General features: G+C 35.4%; 1 protein-coding gene across 2 annotated transcripts in view; it reads left to right on the top strand.

The window, feature by feature from the left end:
• Positions 1-23,173, top strand: part of LOC112044634 (hemicentin-2) — a 311,378-nt gene extending 288,205 nt beyond the window's left edge. For both annotated transcript variants that reach the window (XM_052888013.1, XM_024080533.2), the window contains 8 exons: positions 4,248-4,404; positions 5,219-5,358; positions 8,499-8,635; positions 9,419-9,584; positions 11,261-11,414; positions 13,319-13,440; positions 14,023-14,177; positions 16,477-23,173. In XM_052888013.1, coding sequence (XP_052743973.1) covers positions 4,248-4,404; positions 5,219-5,358; positions 8,499-8,635; positions 9,419-9,584; positions 11,261-11,414; positions 13,319-13,440; positions 14,023-14,177; positions 16,477-16,617 — 1,172 coding nt within the window. In that variant the 3' untranslated portion in view covers positions 16,618-23,173. The remainder of the gene's footprint in view (positions 1-4,247; positions 4,405-5,218; positions 5,359-8,498; positions 8,636-9,418; positions 9,585-11,260; positions 11,415-13,318; positions 13,441-14,022; positions 14,178-16,476) is intronic.
• Positions 23,174-23,515: the final 342 nt, after the last annotated feature.

Genomic DNA, 23,515 nt, shown 5'->3' with positions numbered 1-23,515 from the left:
TGTTTAAACAGAATTTAAGGCGAACGGAGTCGCGTGCATTTACTAGTAATATATTTAATTTTATAAGGCAATAAATTAAAAGAACAAAAGAGCCACCGACTGTGGTGTCAGCGCTAATAGGTGCAACTTGTATGATGTATTCAATAGTGATCCAAAATACAGAAACCGTACCACATTATCTAGAGGCAAGATGATTTTTCAATTTAGGGATTCGTTTGTAAAATATTAAACTTTAAAGCTAATTTTTGTTAGATTCAAGTGTCCCCACCTTCTACCAGCAAAACGGTTGTTTAGGGATACGTGAAAAAAATCACGAGAGTAGAATATACGAATATTAATATAATATAATGAAATATCTATTACTAGAAAGATGAAATTTGGTATGGGTATTAATTATGTCTATAAAGGATATTTAAAAAGTAGTAATAAAGGAAATTTAAAAAAAAAAATTGGGGTTCCTTCCCTACATGCAAAGTAAGGATGAATTTTTTATCGTCTATCTCATGGTGTGGCGTATCGTTATCGGTATTTTTGTGTATTATGTGATAATGAATCAAAGTGCTAACTTAATCTACGGAACCCTACACTGCGCGTGACCGACACGCACTTGGCCGATTTTAACGTACTCTCCGTTAGTTGCATAGAACACACCACTAACTTCCACTACCAACTCCGAGAGTTTTCACTGCGAATTTCCTAGACGAAAGAAAAGTCTGACCCGAAGTATAAAGTAAGTAAATTGTAAATATTCCAAGTAAGCGTGCATCTCTGCATTATCACATAATGTACCTAATCGCAATCGAGCGTTTGTCAATTAAAAAAAACCCCAACCCATTTTGATTTGTTACGCTATGAACAAATCAAAATGGATTTCCTCAAAATTGTCTTTCGTAATACGACCGACCGGTATTAAATCCAAAATCGAGACCCTGATATTTCGACCCTTCAGCCGTCTGTCCTAACATTTGCCGTTATAAGGGAACAGGGCAAATACCGACTCCAAAACAGTTTTATTAGTAATACCCAACTGTGATTGGATTATATGGATTGTAATTGGATTCTTGTTTTTATTCCGTTCAGCTGCTGTTTGATTTGATTTTTTTATATAAATCTGAACTAATCATTTGCCTCGATTTTGTTGGGTTGATCAAATGCTGTATATTTTTTTATATACCGTTAAGCTATTGATTTTCTTAAAATGCACACAACTGAAAAGTTGGAGGTGCATGCCCTGGACCGGGTTTGTACCCACACCCTCCGGAATCGGAGGCAGAGTAAATATCCACTGGGCTATCACGTAATAAATTAAATATCACGTGTCTCAAACGGTGAAGGAAAAACATCGTGAGTAAACCTGCATACCAGAGAATTTTCTTAATTCTCTGCGTGTGTGAAGTCTGCCAATCCGCATTTTGCCAGCGTGGTGGACTATTTGGCCTGATCCCTCTCATTCTGAGAGGAGACTCGACTCAGATATGGGTTGATGATGATGGGTGGAAAGGATATTCTGATGAAGCATTATCATCCAATGAGCATTGATTCTCTATTATATTTAATCTTTGTTATCTCTTACTATCTTTTGCGATGTCACCCGCAAAAGCGGTTATGAAATATAAAAAATATATATGAGACGAGCCATTCTTGAGTTTGGTGTGATTTTATTTCTTTATTCTATGAATTAAGTAAATATTTCTTCTTCACAAAAATTTCAATTTAATTGAATACTTAGCTGTATTTTTTGCCGAATTGTTATTTCGTGCTTTTATTACTTAGGCTTGGATCTTTTTGTACACTTGATAACCTTGTTCGGTATTAGACTTATTTAATTTTGTTTTGTCTACCAAATTATTTTTTTGCATATTTAAGTAACTTCTTTGGAATATTTTCTCGAATATTTTAAATGTTTTTTTGTATTTTTTTTTTCTATTTCTATTAAGATTTCAAACTAGAACTAATAGAAAAATCAAGCTGTAAGTAATTATCGTGCCTAATTGTTTTAATTTCCTGAAAAGTTGTATTGTTATGACATTAGATAAAGTAGAGTATAACAATTAAAACGGTACACATGGTCCGAAAACTGTCTATTCTAATATAAAACTAACCACAGTTGACGCTTCCAACATATATCGCCATCTAATTAGTTACTCTAATTAATGTAAGATGGCGCTATCTAATCCTCTGGCAATCGTATATAAATTAATTCAACTAAAAATTAAAAAATACCTTAAACACTAAGCCTGAGTGTAACTTTAGAATATAAACAAGTTCTTGGTTATCAGTGTCAGATAGGTCACTGTTGTTTCGACGGAGAACTTCCACCCTTCTATTAAAACTGTGATCTTGTTAAAACAGTTTCTTCTGCAAACTTTTGAATTTTAAGAGAGTAAAAATATGATCTTGTCTTTGCAAGTTTGCAACTTTAAATTAAATCTAAAACTGTGATGGAGTTCTTGGGTCGTTATATTGTTGATAATTATTTGGGTAGTGATTTCATCTGCAGGGTTATTATGTAACTCGGTGTACCATTCAATTAATCAGTCACTACATCTTTTTAATCGTATTTTCTTTTTTGCAATAATCTAACTTTGTGTTTTTATCGAAATGACACAATAATCGTCATTTTACGTAAAGTAACATTAGTCTAGTAGTGGTAGTAGCAGGTAGTAACGTTTTTTTTAACGAAAAACTGATATTTACGTTATTTTGTTGAAATATTCATGGTAGACAATTGTTAAAACAAAACATCGTTGCCACTATAAGTAAAATGGCGTAGGTAGTCAAATTAATTTCGTAGAAATAACTATATTAGATGATCACAAAAACGACAATACGACGAAAATCGATGTAGTGACTCATTCTTTGAATGGTACACTAAGATACATAATAAGGCCGCTGGTGGTAAGTGACAATGAAGTAAAAATTAGGTATATATTTTTACGTTATTTTTGATCTATGTATACTCTTTGCATTGATAGTTTGTCAGTATGTATTTATCACATGAATAAGTAAATAAATCAATCACGTTATTTTATTCTAAAGCAAAATGAGCCACGATATCTCTACGTTTAAAAGCTAGACTTTTTAGCTCAACTTTTTCATTTAACACATTTCCCTTAGCTTTATTAGTCATATTGTGTTTAAAAACAAGGGCAATATAATAATGTATAATAAAAATAATACTAGCAGTATTCTATACTAAAAAGTACGCATCTAAATTCAGTTTTTAAATTTATATAATAAACACATGTCTAAATACTCGTTCTGTGAACGATTACCATATTTATTTTGATTTTTCGAATGATTGATATCAGAGAGAGATAATATTTTGTGTCAACTTATTATCAACTCATTTTCGGCTCACTGCTGAGCTCGAATCTCCTTTCAGAATGAGAGAGGTTAGGCCAATAGTTCACCACGCTGGCCTGATGCGGATTGGCAGACTTCACACACTTCACTCAGCTGACTCTGGCATTACTTCTGCGCTTTTCCTGCGATCTCAATAGCGTTGTCACAAATACTCTATCAGAAAAAAAATCTATTGGGTACTATGATAAAAAAAAGAAAAATATGATCTCGTCTATAAAAGTCGGTAAGTTTTAATGAAATGTAAATTGAGACCGTGTCAGCGCTGCGGTCGCTCTATAACTTTGTTTGCGTTTGTCGGTATATTAGATTTACGACCCCACGTAATTGACATCCCTCCTTCACTCGTCAAATACGTACCAAGCGATTCGTTTCATCATTTTTAATAAACTTCGCTGATGTAGAAACTTTCTCTTATTCTTATTCAAATATCATTAAATTAAAACGAACCAGCTAATTTCGCGAAGTTTTAGAAAGTATCGCTCTGACAAGCGAATCGATAGAATGGCATAAAAATATCGTGTGTTTTAATCCAGATTATCTAACAAACTGTTAATAATCGTCAATTTCATAGTAATATCATTAAAAATCAATGCTTATTCTTGCCTTACCTTACCAAAACATATGTTTTCTGTGCCAAAACTTACCCTATACTTTACTTTACTTAGATGTATTTTAGTCTTTTAATTTGATTTTATTCATGTCTATTTATTTTCATAATTCTCTCTTCTATAGGGAGGGAGACCTGGCAATATACAGTAGGCCCTTAAATAGGCTAATAATAAATAATTAAAAAAGATTTTATGATAATGATGATGATGATACTCTTAATTGTGGTGGGGATGATTAGTTTAGCAGATATTTTAATGACTCTTCTTTCGCAGATGCTCCAGTGTGTGCAGAAAGAAGAGACAACGAGCTGTTTGGAGCTCTGAAACACGAGACAGTATCACTGCATTGTTCCGTGGACGCTAACCCGGCGCTGGTCTCCTTCCACTGGACCTTCAATAACTCTGGGGAACAAACTGAAATACCTCCAAGGTAGGTTTCCCTTTAAAACATAAAAATATTACTCGCTCTCCTTCAGTTTTTGTAGGAGAGAAATCAAATTCTTGGTTTCAAGTATGCTTATTTTATAAGCATTTTTGAAATTTGTATCTGCCTGTTTGTAGTTAATCTAAAAGCCAGTTCAAAAGGCAAATATATTACCTTGTTTTAATAACTTTCTTGTAATATTATCATATTTTACATTTTTTTTGTTTCGTTTGCATCTATTGAAAACATACAAAATAAGGAATTATTTTATACATGTCAGTGTTTGCCTTATCTAAACATCTATAGAGATAGTCATATATTCAATAAAATCAGTTACCTACAACTGTGCTAGCAAACACAAAATTGCTTTATTTCAATAGCAACTTCATTACTACAGAATATACTTATATTACGTCCAATAACGTGGGTTTTTATGGATTCATCTACACCTCTTACGTAAACTTTGATCCATTGGATTTTTTTTTAAATTCTTTACAAGTTAGCCCTTGACTACAATCTCACCTGATGATAAGTGATGATACAGTCTAAGATGGAAGCAGGCTAACTTGTTAGGAGGAGGATGAAAATCCACTCCCCTTTTCGGTTTCTACACGACGTCGTACCAGAACGCTAACCGTAACGGTAACTAGTCACGGCCGAAGCCTCCCACCAGCCAGACCTGGTCCAATTAAGAAAATCTCAATCGGCCCAGCCGGGGATCGAACCCAGGACCTCCGTCTTGTAAATCCAGGCATACCACTGCGCCACGGAGGACGTCATAATAACTTCGAAACAGCTTGAAGTGTTTTTTGTTTCATAGATTGTACAGCAGTCACGGGCACACGTCTACTTTGAACTACACCCCCACCACGGACATGGAGTACGGCACGCTGGCGTGCTACGGCGAGAATGCGGTAGGGCAACAGAAAGTGCCTTGTCTGTTCCAGCTGGTCGCTGCAGGTACTTTGTTTCATTGTTCTTCAGCGGATGTAGTTCCCGGTCCTGTGAGAATAATAATAATAAAGCCTTTTATTTTCTCTTCTTCACAATATTTTACAATTCATTTAACTTAAAGTAGGTATTCATTGTTATTATTAATCAGTCACAATTTTTAAAACAACACATTACATAATTATTCCGTTAGATAATCATAATCCATGCATTGTCATAATCATAAGGAATATAGATGTTTTGTACAGTTATATCGATGAATTGTTATTATTTAATTAACTAATTACAATTTTAAAACAATAAATCTAAAATTATACATGTTTCCTATTCTTATTCCATGCATATACCTAGTCATTTAACATAATTATAATCTCATCTAATCATTTATCCTAATGCATACATTTTTTATCTAAAATATATAATTTATTCAATACATTTAGTCATTTAACATACTTAATCATAATCACACATAGTCATTTAAGTCAAAAAATATGTTTAATACCATTATGAGTAAATTTTCATTTTGTCTTTTTGTTTTTTTAACAATTTAATTTATTATTATAGATTATGTCATATTATTGTATTTTTTTTTCTTATTCTTTAATTTCCAGAATTATGTTAGGTTGAAGATGAGAACCCTCTCGGGTGTAGGCCTCCTCCGAAACAGACCATTTTTTCTATCTCTTGCAGACTCTTGGCAGTCTTTACCAGCGATGGCTGCTATATCATCAGCCCATCTAGACACCGGTCTGCCGCTTCTCCTCTTGCCCTGCGGCCCTTTCCATGTAGTAACCCTATGAGAGACTGTTGCCTGTGAGAATACGGCGACAAATAACGTGGCTTTCTGTTGATAAACGAATTTTCAAAATCGGTAGATCTGAAGATTATAATATCCTACAACCCCACAAACTCTGAAACATATTTTACTTCTTCTATTTAATAGGTATAAGCGAAAGTGCAATCAACGGTGGAAATCGCTGTTTATATTAAAATTAATGTAAAATCTATTATAATAAAAAAATATACTTACCCTTATTATGTAAGTACTATGTATCAAATGTATTAAATAAAATAAAGACTCATGGTAAACCGCTTGATGTACAAAGCTGAAATTTGGCAGGAAGGTAGTTTGAACCTTACCTTATCAGCCAATTGACGTCCACTGCTGGACATAGGCCTCTGGCATGGACCTCCAAGCACAACGGTCTCGAGCCGCCAGCATCCAGCGGCTCGCTGCAACCCGCTTGATATCCTCGGTCCACCTAGTGGGGGTCGGCCAACTTTTCGGTGTGGGGTCGCCATTCCAGCAACTTGGGACCCCAACGTCCATCGGCTCTTCGAACTATGTGGCCTGCCCACTGCCACCTCAGCTTTGCGACTCGCTGAGCTATGTCAGTGACTTTGGTTTGGTTGGTAGTTTATAGTTAGTAGGTATCCACTAAAACGAATTTTCCGATAGGGCCGGATTAAAGAGGTCTAAGGGCAGACGAAATCGCGGACGTCCGCTGTATAATACTATGATCAGTAATGGTTAATGGCTCCTATCCGTAACCATTAATTAATTATTATTATGAATAATTTAATCTGGATCTACGCTTATCCTTCCTTTCTAGATTAATTTACTCTTAGGGAATTTATTTTAATAATATTTATTTAATATAAGATTTTTTAAATGGACCGAGGGAAAAGTGTGTTAATACTGTACGAGTGCGCAAATCTTTCTTTATACGCGGGTTGGTAAGGAGCTTAGCCAGCCCGTCTACCCGGCGAGGATTACCGGGACTTAGAATTTACCCGGGCACCGGATCTTTCAGACCTTTCTTTTTACCGGGATGCATGTGAAAAAGAATGTATTTCCTAACATTCTTCATGGTATACAAGATGTTTTTTATAAATGGTTACATAATATGCGAATTGTGTTTATTTTATTATTCAAATAAGTATTTCAAAATCGCACACTTCATACAATTAGGGATCTTAAAAACCAGGCTGCTTAAAAGAAATAAGAAATCCTGGAAACAATATATTCTATGGCATTCTTAAGACTCAGATTAATTATTATCTAATGACACTTACCTAATTACTTTACTAGTAATATTCACGACTAAAAAAATATTTGCTAACATGGGGAAGCGTTGATTGTTTTTCTTTAATATCTTATAAAAATATTCTTAATTGAAAATAACCCTTCCCCGAGAAAAAGAAAAAAGTACACTGTTATTTCGAGAATGTTCGGTACTTTTCCAACGATTTTTTTTCGGTTCTTTTTAACATCCAGTTAAAATTATACTCCACTCTATGGTGGAATAGTAATAACTAATACAGGGTTTAAGCAGTTAAAGTAACTGACAATCTCTACATTAATGCGAACGGAACCGCCGCGAAAAATGGCTATCATACCAAGTGCCTAATAAAAAAATTAAAATTAGTGAAAATATCACCTCTTTCATTCCATTTTAAATTCAAGTTGGAAAAATGATGCGCAAAAGATCTGCTATTCGCTAAGATGGAACTAATTTAGAGCAGAAAACATTCGCTTCTGTGAGCATGACACAAAGACTTAAAAAGAAAGAAAGTTACGAAGTAAGTTTGTTAACTTCTCCGGCTATAAGATCCCGGACTTAACTTCCCGTAGCGCTAATTTAAGAAATTATCTTTTATATTATGACAAAAATATATAAAGAGCGTAGATGTTATTATCTCTACTCAACCCATAGGTATATAAATAGGTATACAAGAGTCTATCTGAGATTTCAAAATATCTAAGTTTGTTTTTTTTACTGTGGGAGTTTACAGTTACAGGTTAAAAAAGCCAACTATTGCTAGATATCGCAACAAAATCTATAATTTGATAAAAATGAACATTATGGCAACTATTTTTATTATTTGATGGCCAAGTGACCGCATTGGGTAGTGACCCTGACTTCTGCATCCATGGTCGTCGATTCGATTCCCGCAACTAAAAGACGACCATCCCCACAGTAAGTGCGACCCTTATTATTGCAAACTAGAGTCTTTATTTTATTCAACTCCATCTTTATGGACTTACTGAGTATTCATACATTGATGCCCGATGTCCTATGTCTACATAGATACTATAGTAATTATGTATTTTTCAAGTTATGTATTTGTAAAGTTTGTTTGTCCAGGTCGACCGTTCCACCTGCAGAACTGCACGGTGGCGAACCAGAGCCTGGACTCCCTGTACGTGGAGTGTGTGGAGAACTTTGACGGCGGCCTGCCGCAGACCTTCCTCATGGAGCTGCTGGAGCTGCCCTCGCTCACGGTACTATGGAAACAGACTTCTTTTTATTCTTTACAAATTAGCCCTACATATCTTTAGAAATCTCACCTGACGGTAAGTGATGATGCGATTTAAGATAGAAGCAGGCTAACTTGTTAGGAGGAGGATGAAAATCCACACCTCTCTTGGTTTCTACACGACATCGTATTGGAATGCTACATTGCTTAACGGTACGAATTTGTCGGTAGGATGGTAACTAACCACGGCCGAAGTCCAAAATGTCTATTTTATCTATATAGAGATGGGCTATAACGGCAACATTATGTATTAACCCAGGAAATAAGACCTTTGTCTTGAAGGAGTGAAGGAAAAACATCGTGAGGAAACCTGTATACCTGAAAATTTTCTTAATTCTCTACGTGTGTGAAGTCTGCCAACTCGCACTGAGTCAGGAGTGGTGGACTATTGGCCTAACCCCTCTGAGTGTAAACTCGTGCTCAACAGTGAGGCGGATGGACCGGAAACGGTTTGCTAATGATGATATTATGCCTAATTTAATTTTTTCCGTCGTTTTGGTGATATAAATATTGCTACTTACACCATTTATAACAACCAAGTAGCATGGAGTAGCATATACGAGTAGATTGAATTATTCTTAGGAATAACAAATAGTCTACCTTTATGGGGAAAGGATTTACGGTGGTAGAGTCACGTGACATGCTTACTAAAAATTAAAGGTTCGGTTGTACAAGTATTAGAATTGAATTTATTACAAAACACTAAAGGGGACCCGATTTCAAAATGCTGACATAAGTCTTTCACCAGGTTCGCTACAACGTGTCCACGAACCGAACGCCGCCGTACTTCGAAGTGAGGGGTCTTCCTCCAGGAGTCAGCTACAGGATCGACCTCTACGCCGTCAACGCCAAGGGTCGCAGCGACGTCTCCACCATAGAGACTGTCACCTTGAAGGGACAAGCCAAGTTTACTGGTAAGCATTGGATATATTTAGAGCCTTAAGTCACTTGAATGAGACAGGCCAGGATTACTGGTAATCACTGAAGATAATTAGAGGTATCAGGGGACATCGCAGTTAAGGGCTTGTAACTCATCAATTATTAAAAAATCTAGCTTATATTGTCAAGTCGTTTATTTTTCTAAAATATCTGCTTTATAATAACAGTTGATTTAAAACAATCAAAATGTTCTGTCAAAAACAATTAAGAGCACAAAAATCTGCCTATCTGGTTTGTGACATCAGTGCACTGATTTTTGTTGATTTTGCAACTAGTCTATCGTATTTCTATAAATTCGCTGCAGTAGTACGTTTATTCATTGAATTATAATTAAAACAACTAACGGTGTTTTAAATTCTTAACCACAAAATACGTTTGTCGATTTAATTTGGTTTACGACACAATTCAGTGAAGTTAAAGCAAATTATTATTTTTTTATGGCCGGTAGATTACAGAAAAAGAAATAACATCTTTACCGTTGAATGAAATTCTTGACAGCAACCATTCCGAGCATATAAAAAGCCTCCATTATATGCGCAAAACCTCCCTATCTGAATTAAGCTGTTCTTTATTCAACGATATAGCGTGACTAGGTTACCTAGAATCTAGATTATTAGTCGTATTCGCGGGTTTAATATCCCCAACCAGCGTATTTATACGCCCGAGTAAATATGTAATGAAAATAGGCAGGTACACGGTCACATTATTCCAGTAGCGCTAGTTAACTAATAGTTTACTTCTAGATTATGTCAAAAGATATTTAATTTTGATAATATAGTATCAAGTTCATATTTTGGAATAAAAATGAGAGTGCTGTATTGGAAAACGAGATAGATGTTTTCTTAAAATCTGCTTTCTTCTTTAGAAATAACACATATAAATTATTATAATTCAATAATTAAGGTACCCAAATATACATCAAAAAGTTTGAAAAAAGTTATTCTTGGAAAGTCACATATTTTGCGGATGCTTCTTACTCTGGAGCTCTGACCATGGGTTGCCTATGCCCTCAATCTCTGGATTTTTTTTTTATTTAATTGTCATTATTTACTTGGTCTCTAATCTATTTTTGTAAGATAAAGAAGTATTTAATTACTTCTGTGAGTTATAAAATAAAGAATATTTGAAATAGCACTGACGGTTGAATTATACGATTGAGAATTTAGTCGAACAATTTTGTAATAATCCAGCACTGGAGAGAACCTACTGGCAAAGTGACTGGAACAATGTAAACAGGCAACAAGGCTAATAATAATTCTAGTATAGACTCCATACAATTTGAATAAATGACGGTACATTTACGCTACTTTGTAAGCCAACAATGACTTTATAACGAAAAATATGAGTCTCAATAAGCAGTTTCTTCGTAAATTTTATTTAGGCTTTTGCACAAAATACAGGTGATATTACAAAGCTTTAGTAACAGTTCTTATAATACTAGTAAATGATCAAAATATCAATTTTTGTTTCATATTAGTATTGCCCGCGGCTTTACTGGTATTTTAACGAAGATTTTGTAGTTTCATTCAGCAGAGATTAAATAAAACTTGGCAACATAAATAATAATAGCGGTAAGTAGGTACCTCCCTGGCGAACACTTTACGAATAGCTTCTACTACTTGTAGTAAATTTATTATGTTTTTCCGTACAGGTGAAAGCAACTCCCTAGGAATGTCACCAGTGCTGGCGTCCATAGCAGCGATGTCAGCATTGCTGGCAGCGGCCGTGTGCGGCGTGCTGGCCGTGCTGTACAAGAGACATGCCAACCGACACAGACACCTCCCTGCGAAGCATGCCCCCTTGAGGTACGCTCTTCTTCTTCTTTTTATTCTTCTTCTTCTTGGAATAATGTAACCTCTGCATGGCTCTAATGCAGTCACTTAACCACTTTAAAGTTTTCTTCTTATTTAGTCGCCACTTCTTTTGTAAGTTAGGTTTATTCGTTACACACAAATCTTTCCTTTTTATCATATTTTAAGAGTAGATAGAGTAATAACTGCATTGAACAACATAAAACTTTTTTGGCTTTCTCTAAATAAACTGGGAACATGCCATGTTCCCAAATTGCACAACCGCACCGTATAAAACCCTCTAATTAGAGTACCTTTGTGGAATTAATAACAGCTATACCACAATTATTGTCCCCCAACTAACGACACAAACTTCAATACGTTATTGCCTCGGCGCAAATTGTTCCGAACTGGAAACTAGCTTGATAACCATACTGCAATGACTTGCCTGAAAGCCTGAACCGATTATAGGATTTGTTATATGCTTCAGCCAACACAGAGCTCCAATACTGGTTTGTGTGGGTCGTTTTCTGTTACTAACCGTAAAGGTATAGGTATGGTAGAAATTCCAATAATACAAAATGCTTTTGAACGTTTATTCGATACTAGCCAACGCCCCGTAGTTTCACCCGCGTAGTTCCCTTTCCCGTAAGAATACGGGGATAAAATATAGTTTATGACACTCAAATTACAAAGCTTTGTAGTGGTAAAAGAATTATCAAAATTGATCAGTGGATCCAGATTACTTACTAAAATACTACAAACTTTACCTCTTTATAATATTAGTATAGATAATTTTTGAGCTATTGCACTAGTTCCGTGTTTAATCTGTTCAGTTTCGAATAAGGAGGTCCCTATGTTTGACGACAATATCTTCTTGTTTTCACGAGATATCTCGTGGCGCGTATTTAGATCTACTGTTATTTAAGCGCTTGAACTTCGTAAAAATATTTGTATTAAAAAAACTGTTTTACAGGCCTCATGGTAATCTGTAGGTCTACAAAGTTCATATTCCTATTGAAATGGGATCAAAATAACAGTTATTTTAATAGGTATTTGAACTGTTCGATACAGTTTTTATTACTGAAAATAAAAAACGTAACACAGACGTGGAACAATCCCGTGTGGGTGAAACGACGCGAATAACAAATCTTTTAATCGGCTCAGGCTTTCCGAGAACTTGTTTCACTCTGTTTCTTGTTCCAATCGGGTTGTCCAATTGAGGTTTCACCAGTGTACCTTCCATTAGAGGCATGATTAGACTAGTTTCTATTTAAGTAGGTGTTGCAAATAGAAATGGCAGGTGTTGTAAATTTTACATTGTTTGTAAACAGTTTTTAAAATATTTCAAAACATAAGACACCATTTTTCTTGAATAATATCGAAAATTACTGATGCGACGCTTCGTGTCGTACTGACTTGAGAATGTATTACTTTTTTTATTTCGTATTTGGAGCGGCTACGACACCGTCGTGTTCCGTGCGCTCCATCTGTATATTATTGATTATTCTGTACTGTTCTGATTTTCGGACGGTAAATCCAAAAATCGTTGGCACCCGACTAAAACACTAAAGTATAATTATTATATAATTAATACAGAATTCTAATGTTCAGTATATTAAATTTAGATTAAAGTTAAACTACATGTAAAACGAAATATGTGTGTATAGAACAAAAACAACGTCATCTGGCGCATTATCTAAAAAAAGAGAACAATAAAAACATGGACTCTGTAAAGATATGAGATAAGGCGATTCGATATTCAGTGCTATGACGCGTGGCCGTGTTTTCAGACTTCGAGGTCTGACAAGTTCTCAGGTTCGGAGTAGTGATGTGTCAAAGTCAATCTCACATTAAAATACTTTTGACGAGTAACGGCACGCTAATCAGTGGTCTTATTGTGAACATTTTGTCCCCAGCGAGGCGATGTACGCGGAGAGGAGCGCGCAGTGTAGCACGCCGGTCAAGGCGGAGGTGCGGCCGGCGCCCGACCCCGACCCGGGGGACGACGCCGACCCCGACATTATACCCAACTTATATGGTAAGAGCCCGCCAACCCACATCAGAGCGTGGTGGGTCTAAACTTCCCTATAAGTCCCTTATAAAAAGACGGAGGAAGGAAGAAAGGCCTGGCTCTCTAATGGACCGATAGCTGACGATGATCATGTTGATATGATAAAAAAAACAGGAGAGATTTTGAAAAATATTAGGCGCATAGATTATTTTTTACTACCGCCATGATCATCATATTCCAAATTTCGTAATTTTCCTCATTCTTCGGATTCTTTGCATCAATTGGGATGTAAGAAATCCAAAAGCTGATGTACCCAGTGGCTTCGGCATCTGACTTAAGCTTAGAGGCAACATCCCTCTAAGCTTAGGTCCGATGCTCAAAGGAGATGCCCTAAAAGACATTTCCTTCTTTATTCCTGTCTTGACTCTGGCAGAACTTCTGCACTATTTCCGCTGCTACGATTCCTTTAAAGAAATCTACAGAAACAATCAAAACACAATCAGAAAAAAACTATTATTGTAAACTTACTGAAAACGGCTGTGTGGTCATTAACTACTGAACCAACGATCTAGTTCTACTTATATAACTGAAAATGTGTTGGTCCACCAGAAAGGCGGCCGGTGTCCAACGGCTACATGAGCCTGCAGCGGCCGGCGTCGGGCAGCAAGCCGCGCGAGCCGGGCGAGGACGCGCGCTCCGAGCCCGAGGGCGGCGGGTACTACGCCGACTTCAGGAAGAAGGACTACAGGATACCGCTCACCAGCGTGAGTTTTGTGACAAATATTTGTGCAAAGCGTGCTGACAGTGATGACCTGACCAACCAAAAAAAATTGGTAAAATATGTAAAGGGTGCATCTCGAACGGGAGGGGAGGGTTCGCAGATGTACTTCCTAGTGACATACTTAGGCATTATAAAATATGGTGCCTAATTGTGTCCCATGTGTAGTTTATTTTATATAACAAATTAACATAATTGTGAACTCGCCGTCCTCACAAAAACGTCAAGTTTATGAGGATGGCTTTTTATGTACCTAATTATATAACGCTTTTTGTATTTTGTACAATAAAATAAAAAAAAACCTACGGATCTGAGACTTGGTTGCTAACTATGGACCTCATAAGACTCAGAGTCACTCAGCGTTACAACCTTTATGTAAAGAGCTACGAAAACAAATGAGTACACATCACTGAGATCTTTTCCGCAGAAAAGCAGGCATGTGTTTAGTTTATTGCTCAAGGAATGTAGGGTAGGGTGTAAATACTAATGTGATCTTTCTTTCCTGGGCCTTTTCCGCACATGGCCATTAAAGTTGGTCTTTGTACGTAGGTCCATTAGGTACTATTCCCCACTTTAGTCACTCCAGCCAACCGAGCTCACTCTAGAAGCTTAGCAGGTTGCCCAGGTTGCGCACAGCCTCATAGAGTGTTGCTGGAGAACCAATGTGTGCTGCGTGATTTTCAGATACATCTGTACACCTTTAAGCATAACAATTATCGATGTTTTTCTTCCTCCATGCATGATTGCATGCTCTGCACAGAAGACTGTTGTTTGTACCTAGAACCGAAAGTTGTTTATTTAGTGCGCAGTGTCCTGTCATCATTTCTGTAACTGTTTTAAGTTTGCTGCGGTAATGTGACCCAAACCTTCGTTATTGTATAAAAGCTATACCGTTATGTTCGCCTATGCTCCAACCATAAGTAACGATGGTAAATGTGAAGTGTGGCTCATCTTAGCTTTGTCAATAACAAAGTTAACATCGTAACAAAGTACTAAACTGTAAATCTTCTATGTAAAAACATACAACTCAGAGGACATAATAATTACGCAAGAGTCTATAACAATACAAACTCTGAATCCACTGACAGTGACCAACTCATAGTATTCTCTTTTTATCAAATTCTGCAGTATCATCGTCTATATTAATTAATCACTATATAGACACCGAATTATCAAATATCACACCTGAAAATCTCTGTCTACATAAAAAATACTATCGTTATTCCAAGTGGCGTTACCGCGTCATTAAGTAAAGTTGCACTTTCGAAAAAAAAAGCTGTTCCAGAAAAAAGTCGGAAGTAATTTAAACGTTGTTCCACATAACACTAATTGTGGTGGAAAATGAATGTTGACCTACTCTCGTTCTAGATAAGTGAGCACAGAATATATTGTATTTGCGCCCAGTTCGTGCGCCATTGTCCGAGACCACTTCATTGCAGATGAAAACTCCAGACTCCGCACCATAATATAATTGCACTTTGTTAAACTGCGGATGAGAAAAAATGCTACCGTTTTCAAGATCTCATTCGTTATTCCGTTGGTATTCCAAATTAAAATACCTCTTCACCCATTCTGTTGCGTTTATTTATGTAAATAAATTTCATTGCAAGCTGTTCTGACCTAAAACTGTGTTGGACTTTAATTTTACAGCTTTCAGCGCTTAATAATACTTTTTGTGCTTTCGAGCTAATTTCGGCCGCGGTCGCCAATCTCATCTTGAATAGTCGTTCGTCTACAATGGAAATATGTGGAACACTAGTATGTCTACGATAGCCAGACTACTCTTTCTCGACACTGAGAGAAATAAGCTACTTAAATAAGAATAAGAATAAGAATTGTTTTATTTGAATAAACTCAGTACATAAATAGCAATGACGTCCTGGCCAAATGAAGTACTTATTATAAGTAGGCAACGTAAGGAGCTTGCAATTATTATTTACTACGGACGCAGCATACGTAAAATAGAGTCCGTATACTTATAATGGCATAGTTTACTGTGCCGTTTAGACTGGCGACTGGAGACATGACTTCACATGAAATTATCTCTAAGAAAATATGAAAAAAATACGTTTATACCTACTCGGTTGGTTGAGGATCAGGAAAGCTACCTTCCAACATCACCACGGCCTATCTCCGTAATTGACTACCGTACCGTACTTATCTATGATAGGAGCACGGACTGACAAACTTTTAGCTCTTTTAAAATGAGGAATGTCTGGCTATCACAAGCTCTTGTTCTATGGTCTGATACGACAGTACTCGCTGACTTTAACCTATTGTTGCAGTCCTACCACAGCTTAAACCGCGTGAACAAGGGAGTCAACGCGTGCAGCCCCAGCGGTGGCGTGACGTCATCGCTCACAGCGCACCGCCTCCGACCCGAGGTCGTCACGACATCGCATCGTGTGCAAGAGAGTTGTATATAAAATAGACAGTACGGGGTGTTGTGATGATTCCCTTTGTTTCAAATTGTGATCTATTATTTTCTTACGCCGGCTCTACACGCGCGTACGTGATTGACAGTTTTGCTTGTTTGAGCAAATATACAAAGAAATGGAACGAATTTTAAAATCGTTGATATTTTAAAAGAAAATTCATTTTACTGAGTGCATATTATGGTTATTTTATACTAGTACGATAATGTAACAGCGTGCTTAATTTTAATGCTTCTTTGCATTTAGGTAAATATGTTATTTTACTTTTGTTACTGTTTTTTTATATTTTGGTTTTCAAGTTTCGCTTATGGAATCTCGACCTTATTACCATATAAAAAATAGGTATTATTTTTTTCAACTCGTAGCTATTTAAACAAATATATGTAGGTATATGGACATACTCGTAATGAAAAAAAAAACATTATTTTACACTTTGAAAATTGTCTTAAGACTTAAATGTGTGAGAGTATTTTATTGTTAACGGCTAAAAATATAGATGATAAAAGAGAAAACCTAAGTTGTGACATAAGGTTGGTATACGATTTGCTCGTCTAACATACGTGTAGATCCAGCTTAAGAAAAACAATTTAACTTTTAACTAAAATATGAATCGTCGCAACGCTCTAAAACCCTCCGATGTACATACTATCATAGTGTAAGTACTGACTGTGTTCCTTTCAATAGTTAAACCTCTGTACATTAACCTTTTTACCTATTTGTGTACGAATTTAATGTAAGGGTAACACTTGTTAGTAATCAACTTTGCTTGGATGTTGTGTGAATGTGTGAGTGGATATTGTTATACTGTTTACTTACATTTAACATAATATTTTGTCCAAACAAACATCTTCATCACCCTGATATTCATACATAATTGAACATTGTTTAACCGTAATTGGTCTAAGGACCAAGGAAACAATCGCCCTTACACTTACTAACATGTTTGTTCTGGTATTTCCGCGAAAATCTGATGTATGTGTGTGAGATGTATTCATATACACATACCTATACGATTTCAAGCAATTTTAACTTAGCAATTACATATTCTCAAATAAACGTCTTTAAAATGGAATCTATTAAAACATTTTGATTATCTTTCAGAACCCTCACATTTAAGCGAAAAATTGTATTACTATTGTTATATGACAACTATACATGAATTGTATTTGTATAGATCGCACAAATATACGAGAAAGAACAAATGAAAAACTTCATTGAAGTTCATTTTGCATTAATTATCTGACCCTCAAAAGATCCAAGATTTATTTAGTTTTGACTGATATTTTTCCAAAAAAAAAAAATCATTCATAAACCGAATACAAAAAATCAATAATAAAAAAACAATTTTCTTCTAAGTCAATTTTATTAATTATTATAGACTAGTGGACCTGGTCAAGCTTCGCTTTGACTTATGTGTACTTCTCTACTCTACACCTACCCCTTAACCTTACCTATGCCTCCACGACGGCCTCCGTGGCGCAGTGGTATGCGCGGTGGATTTACAAAACGAAGGTCCTGGGTTCGATCAGGCAGATTGGCAGGGCAGATTGAGATTTTGTTAATTTGCCCAGGTCTGGCTGGTGGGAGGCTTCCGCCGTGGCTAGTTACCACCCTACCGGCCAAGACGTACCGCCAAGCGATTTAGCGTTCCGGTACGATGCCGTGTAGAAGATTCAAGACCAAGATAATTCCGTTCAGCCGTTCTCGAGTTTTAGCGAGACTAACGAACAGCAATTCATTTTTATATATAGATGAGAAACCACAAAATAGAAATTACTAAAACAATAAATCATAAAAATCGCAAAAAATCAAAAAATCGCAATAAATACAGATGTTGAGCAAACACCTCTCCATGTTTGATGCCGTAGAAAATTGAAATTTAATATTGTTATGAAATAAACTTTGGATTTAATTAAAAATGTCTGCTTGACCGACCTTTGTGCGGGGCTGGAAATTATTATTAATTCGAATATTACGAGTTTTATGAGGACCTCAGAAATAAGATTTTCCACATTAAATAAATAAATTTATACACAATTAACGTTTAATATTACTTCATTGCTTAACTTTTATGAGTAATTAAAAACCTTTGGATGTATGAAAAGATTTTGAAAGGGAAAAAATCGTATTTTCGAAATGAAATAGTTACAATGGATAAGAAATAAAATGTACTACGAATACTTTCCCGTTGTCGAATTTAATTGAACGATTCGTTAATTTCATCTCAGGTTCATAACTCATTAGAGCAACTCGGCACCCAAACAGCACATCATAGTCATTCGGTTTCTATTTGTTGGTCTTCAAGTGGACGCCAGTTAATTAGTGAACCTGGTGTGGTCAATGAGTGAATATGCAAGATGACCACAGTTTTATTTATATGTTATGCCACACTTTATAAATACTTATGCGCAAGACCCTAGAACAACCACTACGGAGTTGATGAAGCATGAAGCTATGTGGTGCCGGACAATCACTCAGTATTTCACCAAAACGATTAAAATATTTGTATATAAATCCATATAGATTTATATATTTATTTCCGTTGCTAAATTATCATGTTATGATATTTTATCAACGCATTCTCTCTCACACATCGTGGGAGCGAAAAGCAAACTGTCAGGACAGTAAAGTAGTAATTGGGTTTCTCGAGTTTAGCGGCGACTCTCAACTTGCGCGTAAAATGTCGAACAAATATTGACTCGTGATTAATACTGGGAACGGTTGGGTGCTGGCGTTTTGTCACTTGCTCTCACAACTTTGCTTGAGCCACGAAATTCACGAAACGAAACGGCTGTGACTAAAAATTTAAATGTGAACCATTTTCAAGTTAAATGCCACAGTGATTCAGCAGGTTATGCAGCTTCGAAATATGAAGAATCAAGCTATGAATTACTTAGAATTCTTTTTCGTAGAAATTTATAGTAACTTGTAACTTGTATCCTGATTACGGTTATTAAATTGTGAGCATTACAGTCATTTTGGTGTAGTTAGTAAACGCTCTATATTTTATTAAGCTTATAGAAACAATTAAAAGTAAATAAACGTTAAATGAGGTTGATCCAGAAAGTGGTTCGCGATACATTTCGTCCTATTTGTACCTAATTATTTTGCATAGAAAAAAATAAGTCTAAATACATACATTATAGGTAATAGTAAAAAAGCAAAGCTATTATATTATTATCGATTTTAACTAAAGTGAATCTTAGAAGTGTTTCAGACCCTTGCCTTTTATAATGATAATTATGAACATTTTGTCACCGCTCGTTCCGAAGCCCAACCGGCGCATTGTTAAATAGAACGACAACATTTGTCCTCAGTTAGCGGGATAGTTATTCTTTGTGTGTCGGCTAAAAATGCTCAAATTTTAAAACGGTTCAAAACGAACAGAGGTTCAAAATATTTAATAATCTTGACGAATAACGACGAGATACTTAGTTTGCAGGTTTTACCATTTTTGCGGGGTTTTTTAATATCTTGTAAATTGTAACCTATATTTACTTAATTGCAAATTTCAACTTAAACAAGTCGTCTGAAACCTTTTAATAAAAGATTATAAAACAGCATTTTTAAATTTAGAAAAACCATTCAATTTGCCAGCAGAGTTTATTATTATTTTCGGATATATTTACAATTCACCTTTAGTAATCCTTTGTCCTGTGCTGGATCGCCATTCCTTTACCTTGACACCAACGTCCATCGGCCCTTCGAACTTGTATATGCACCGCCTATTGCCATTTCAGCTTTGCGATTCGTCGGTAACTTTGGTTAATCTGCGGATCTCCAAATTCGTGATCCGATCACGCAGAAAAAGGTTATTCATATTTATTTGTATAGCATAATCAAACGAGTATAATGTGTGGATGTACTTTAAAGTGTTTTCTTTGTATGTATGACGTATGAGTTACATAAACGTTTCGCTCAAAGATGGAAAGGTTGTTACATATTATTAGAGGCTCTTCAAACTCTCATTACTTTTACTTGGGTTTACTTTTTTATATTAGCCATGTATTTTAAAAATTACCGATAATGCGTTATCTCCAAAAAGTACACAATTGCACAATTGGTACTTAATTATGTGGTTATCGACACGGTTGGTAACGAGTTCAATTCCCAGGGTACATCGGTGGCGTAGTCTCGAACTACAATTGGTCCTTTAAAGCAAAATGTAGGCGAATTGTTCGCTGTATGTCGCGCTTAGGCTCCTAGAGCACTGGGCAGCCACGACCATGACTATTGGCGCAATGACCAGGTTAACTGAACAAACCATGTGATCATCGCTCAGGTGGTCGCACCGATTAATTGCACAATGGTCGGCACGACTGGTGGTTGCGACCAATCTTCGAGTACGTATGAGTGCTCGTGCACTGGTTCTATGACGGTAAAACCACGGTACGAAATGAAAAACGTCTTTTTCTTATTCAGTTTACGGATAACGCTCATATATGAGAAGTTCTTTACCAATCAAATGTTAGTTTGAATGGGCCTAAACTGTAAAATCATAATAATTCCTTACATTTTTTTAAGTATCTATTAGAATATTTAAAACAGAACATGTATAAAATATCTTAAATATTTAAAAGTACATTGTATTGTATAAAATTAAAAATATATTTCTTAATTTGTTTGATGAAAGTATTATATTATTATGTTAGTTACTTAATCAATTATTTAATTGTATATTTTAGTTATTAAGAAACAATCTAACTTACTGATATAAAAGTATGTGTGTGAGTGTGACTAAATCGTTGTATACGCTAATTGGTTTCGATGTGGACGTAAAAATAATGCTACCTACTGTAGGATAAGGTAATAAACCTTTTAGGCGCCACATAAACGTGGTTACTAAACGATAAACTATACATGACGTACTACGCTATTACGGGTACATAGTCAACTATGGCAACAATCAATAAATAGTATATGTATATCTTTGGTTTTTTAGTTGCAAACAATATTTTGGAAGAATGACATTTATTAATATTTCTTCATTTTATTTTGTGTAACACGTAAGCATCGAATAAATTAAACCATAGATGAAGTTATTTTTTTTTTTACGTTTGCGGTTAAGTAACCGTGGTAAAAAAGTTAGTATCTACGTTTGTGTGGCGCCTTAGTTAATGTTGTAAGGAGCGTTCAAATATAATGTTAATTTATTAGCAAACTGCATAATAATTGACAGTCGAAACTTGATCGTCACGACATAGTGGGATTGCACACTTAAGACTGTATTATTCTATTTAAAATCGGGTAAGTATTACATTTGAACGCTCCTATTTTTGTGAGTAAAAACAACAAATTAATATTATTTTTTAACAATTATTATAGATATTTAAACAATTGTATGAATTTCAAGCGTGAAATGTACGAGTATTTAATTTATGTTATTTCTGTATTAGCTAATAAAATGTGTAAATAAAATGTACATTTGTAAATACAGAATTCTATATTGAAATTATGAAATCTAGTCTAATTTAGTTCTAACGGTGCTAAGAATTGTATATTCATGTAAGGCCTGCTGTCCACTGAAGCGTACGTACATTATAGTAAAATATTTGTTGATTGCACGAAAACTATGCTCTGTAAATGATGATAACACAATATTTCAAAAAATATAAAAAAAAGCTTTTGGATTTTTGTTATTATATAGATAGATATTAAATTATAAAAATATAATTATAAAACTGGTTTATAAAACAATGCAGTTATTTGTTTTAGACAAATTTTATACTATTGCTGTAATTTTTTACACTAATAAAAAGAAAAAACAGAACTAATTTTAACACTGTTTAACAAAGATAACAGACTTTGACACTGTATAAATTAAAACACCTTTTTGTTGACACCACTAAGTTTTAGCTCAATATTTGCCAGGGAAAATCTCAGGCTTAAAAACAATATTTTTTAGACAATCATTGAAATTTAAATAGTGGTAAAATGACAACAATAGTATTGATCTATATGATGTTTCGTTTCTTATCCCTCTGTTGTATTTTTGCTCAATCAAATCAATATTTAAAAAACAAAGGTATGAAAAGTTGAAAACAAGTCCATCAAGACAGCATTTGAATTGGATTGATAAATATGTCTAATTTAAAAGTGACTGAAAATCTGGTTTAACTATTTAGTTCAATTATTGTGCAGTTTGTAATCATTTTTTTTTAATATTGGATAGAAGCAGGCGTTACTTTCCTAAATTCATCATGATTATGTAATGATTTATTTATTTTGCTATCATCCGCGAAAAGTCGACGAACCCATGCGACGTCACCCAGGTCCGACAAAATGCTCTCTACGTACGTTTCACCCCGAAACCGGAGCATCCTCAGGAGATGTTGACTCTACAACGTGTACTTTGCAATTGCAGGTTATATAATCATTTTTTTTTTAATTTGACACTTTTTAACTGAGTTTGACGTCAAAATACCGCATCAGTGGACAGCGGGCGCTAGAGTAGCGTCAATTGCGCGCGTCGCACGTGGTGCGGCTTGTTGAGAGGATAAGCAATTGTTTCTTGTAAATGTTTCCAAAATACAATGTCGAGCATTTACCGAATGGCTTTTATTTTGACGTCATCATTTTACCCTCCTTATATTTAATACGCTCACGCCACTTTTTTTACTGGGTAAGTGTAGATGTGTCCTTAGATTTTTTTAAAGGATAGTTGCCAAATTTTTGTATTAAAAGTGGGTCGACAGTAGTTAATCGGATGGGAATCGAACCCTATGACCTCTTGGCGTTAAGTTTGACACGTTGATATGAGACGTGTCCATTGTATCGACTACGTTGCGGTGCAGATCCCTGCAGTGCCGGTACTCCTATGACAGAGGAAAAACATCAATTAGTTGAAGCAGAGCTGTAAATAAGATGTTAATAAGTATCATAGCATCTA

The sequence above is a fragment of the Bicyclus anynana genome, chromosome 21, assembly GCF_947172395.1.
Source record: "Bicyclus anynana chromosome 21, ilBicAnyn1.1, whole genome shotgun sequence".
Classification (NCBI taxonomy): domain Eukaryota; kingdom Metazoa; phylum Arthropoda; class Insecta; order Lepidoptera; family Nymphalidae; genus Bicyclus; species Bicyclus anynana.
Note: the sequence above shows the minus strand (reverse complement) of the source record. Positions and strands in the feature narration are given on the sequence as shown.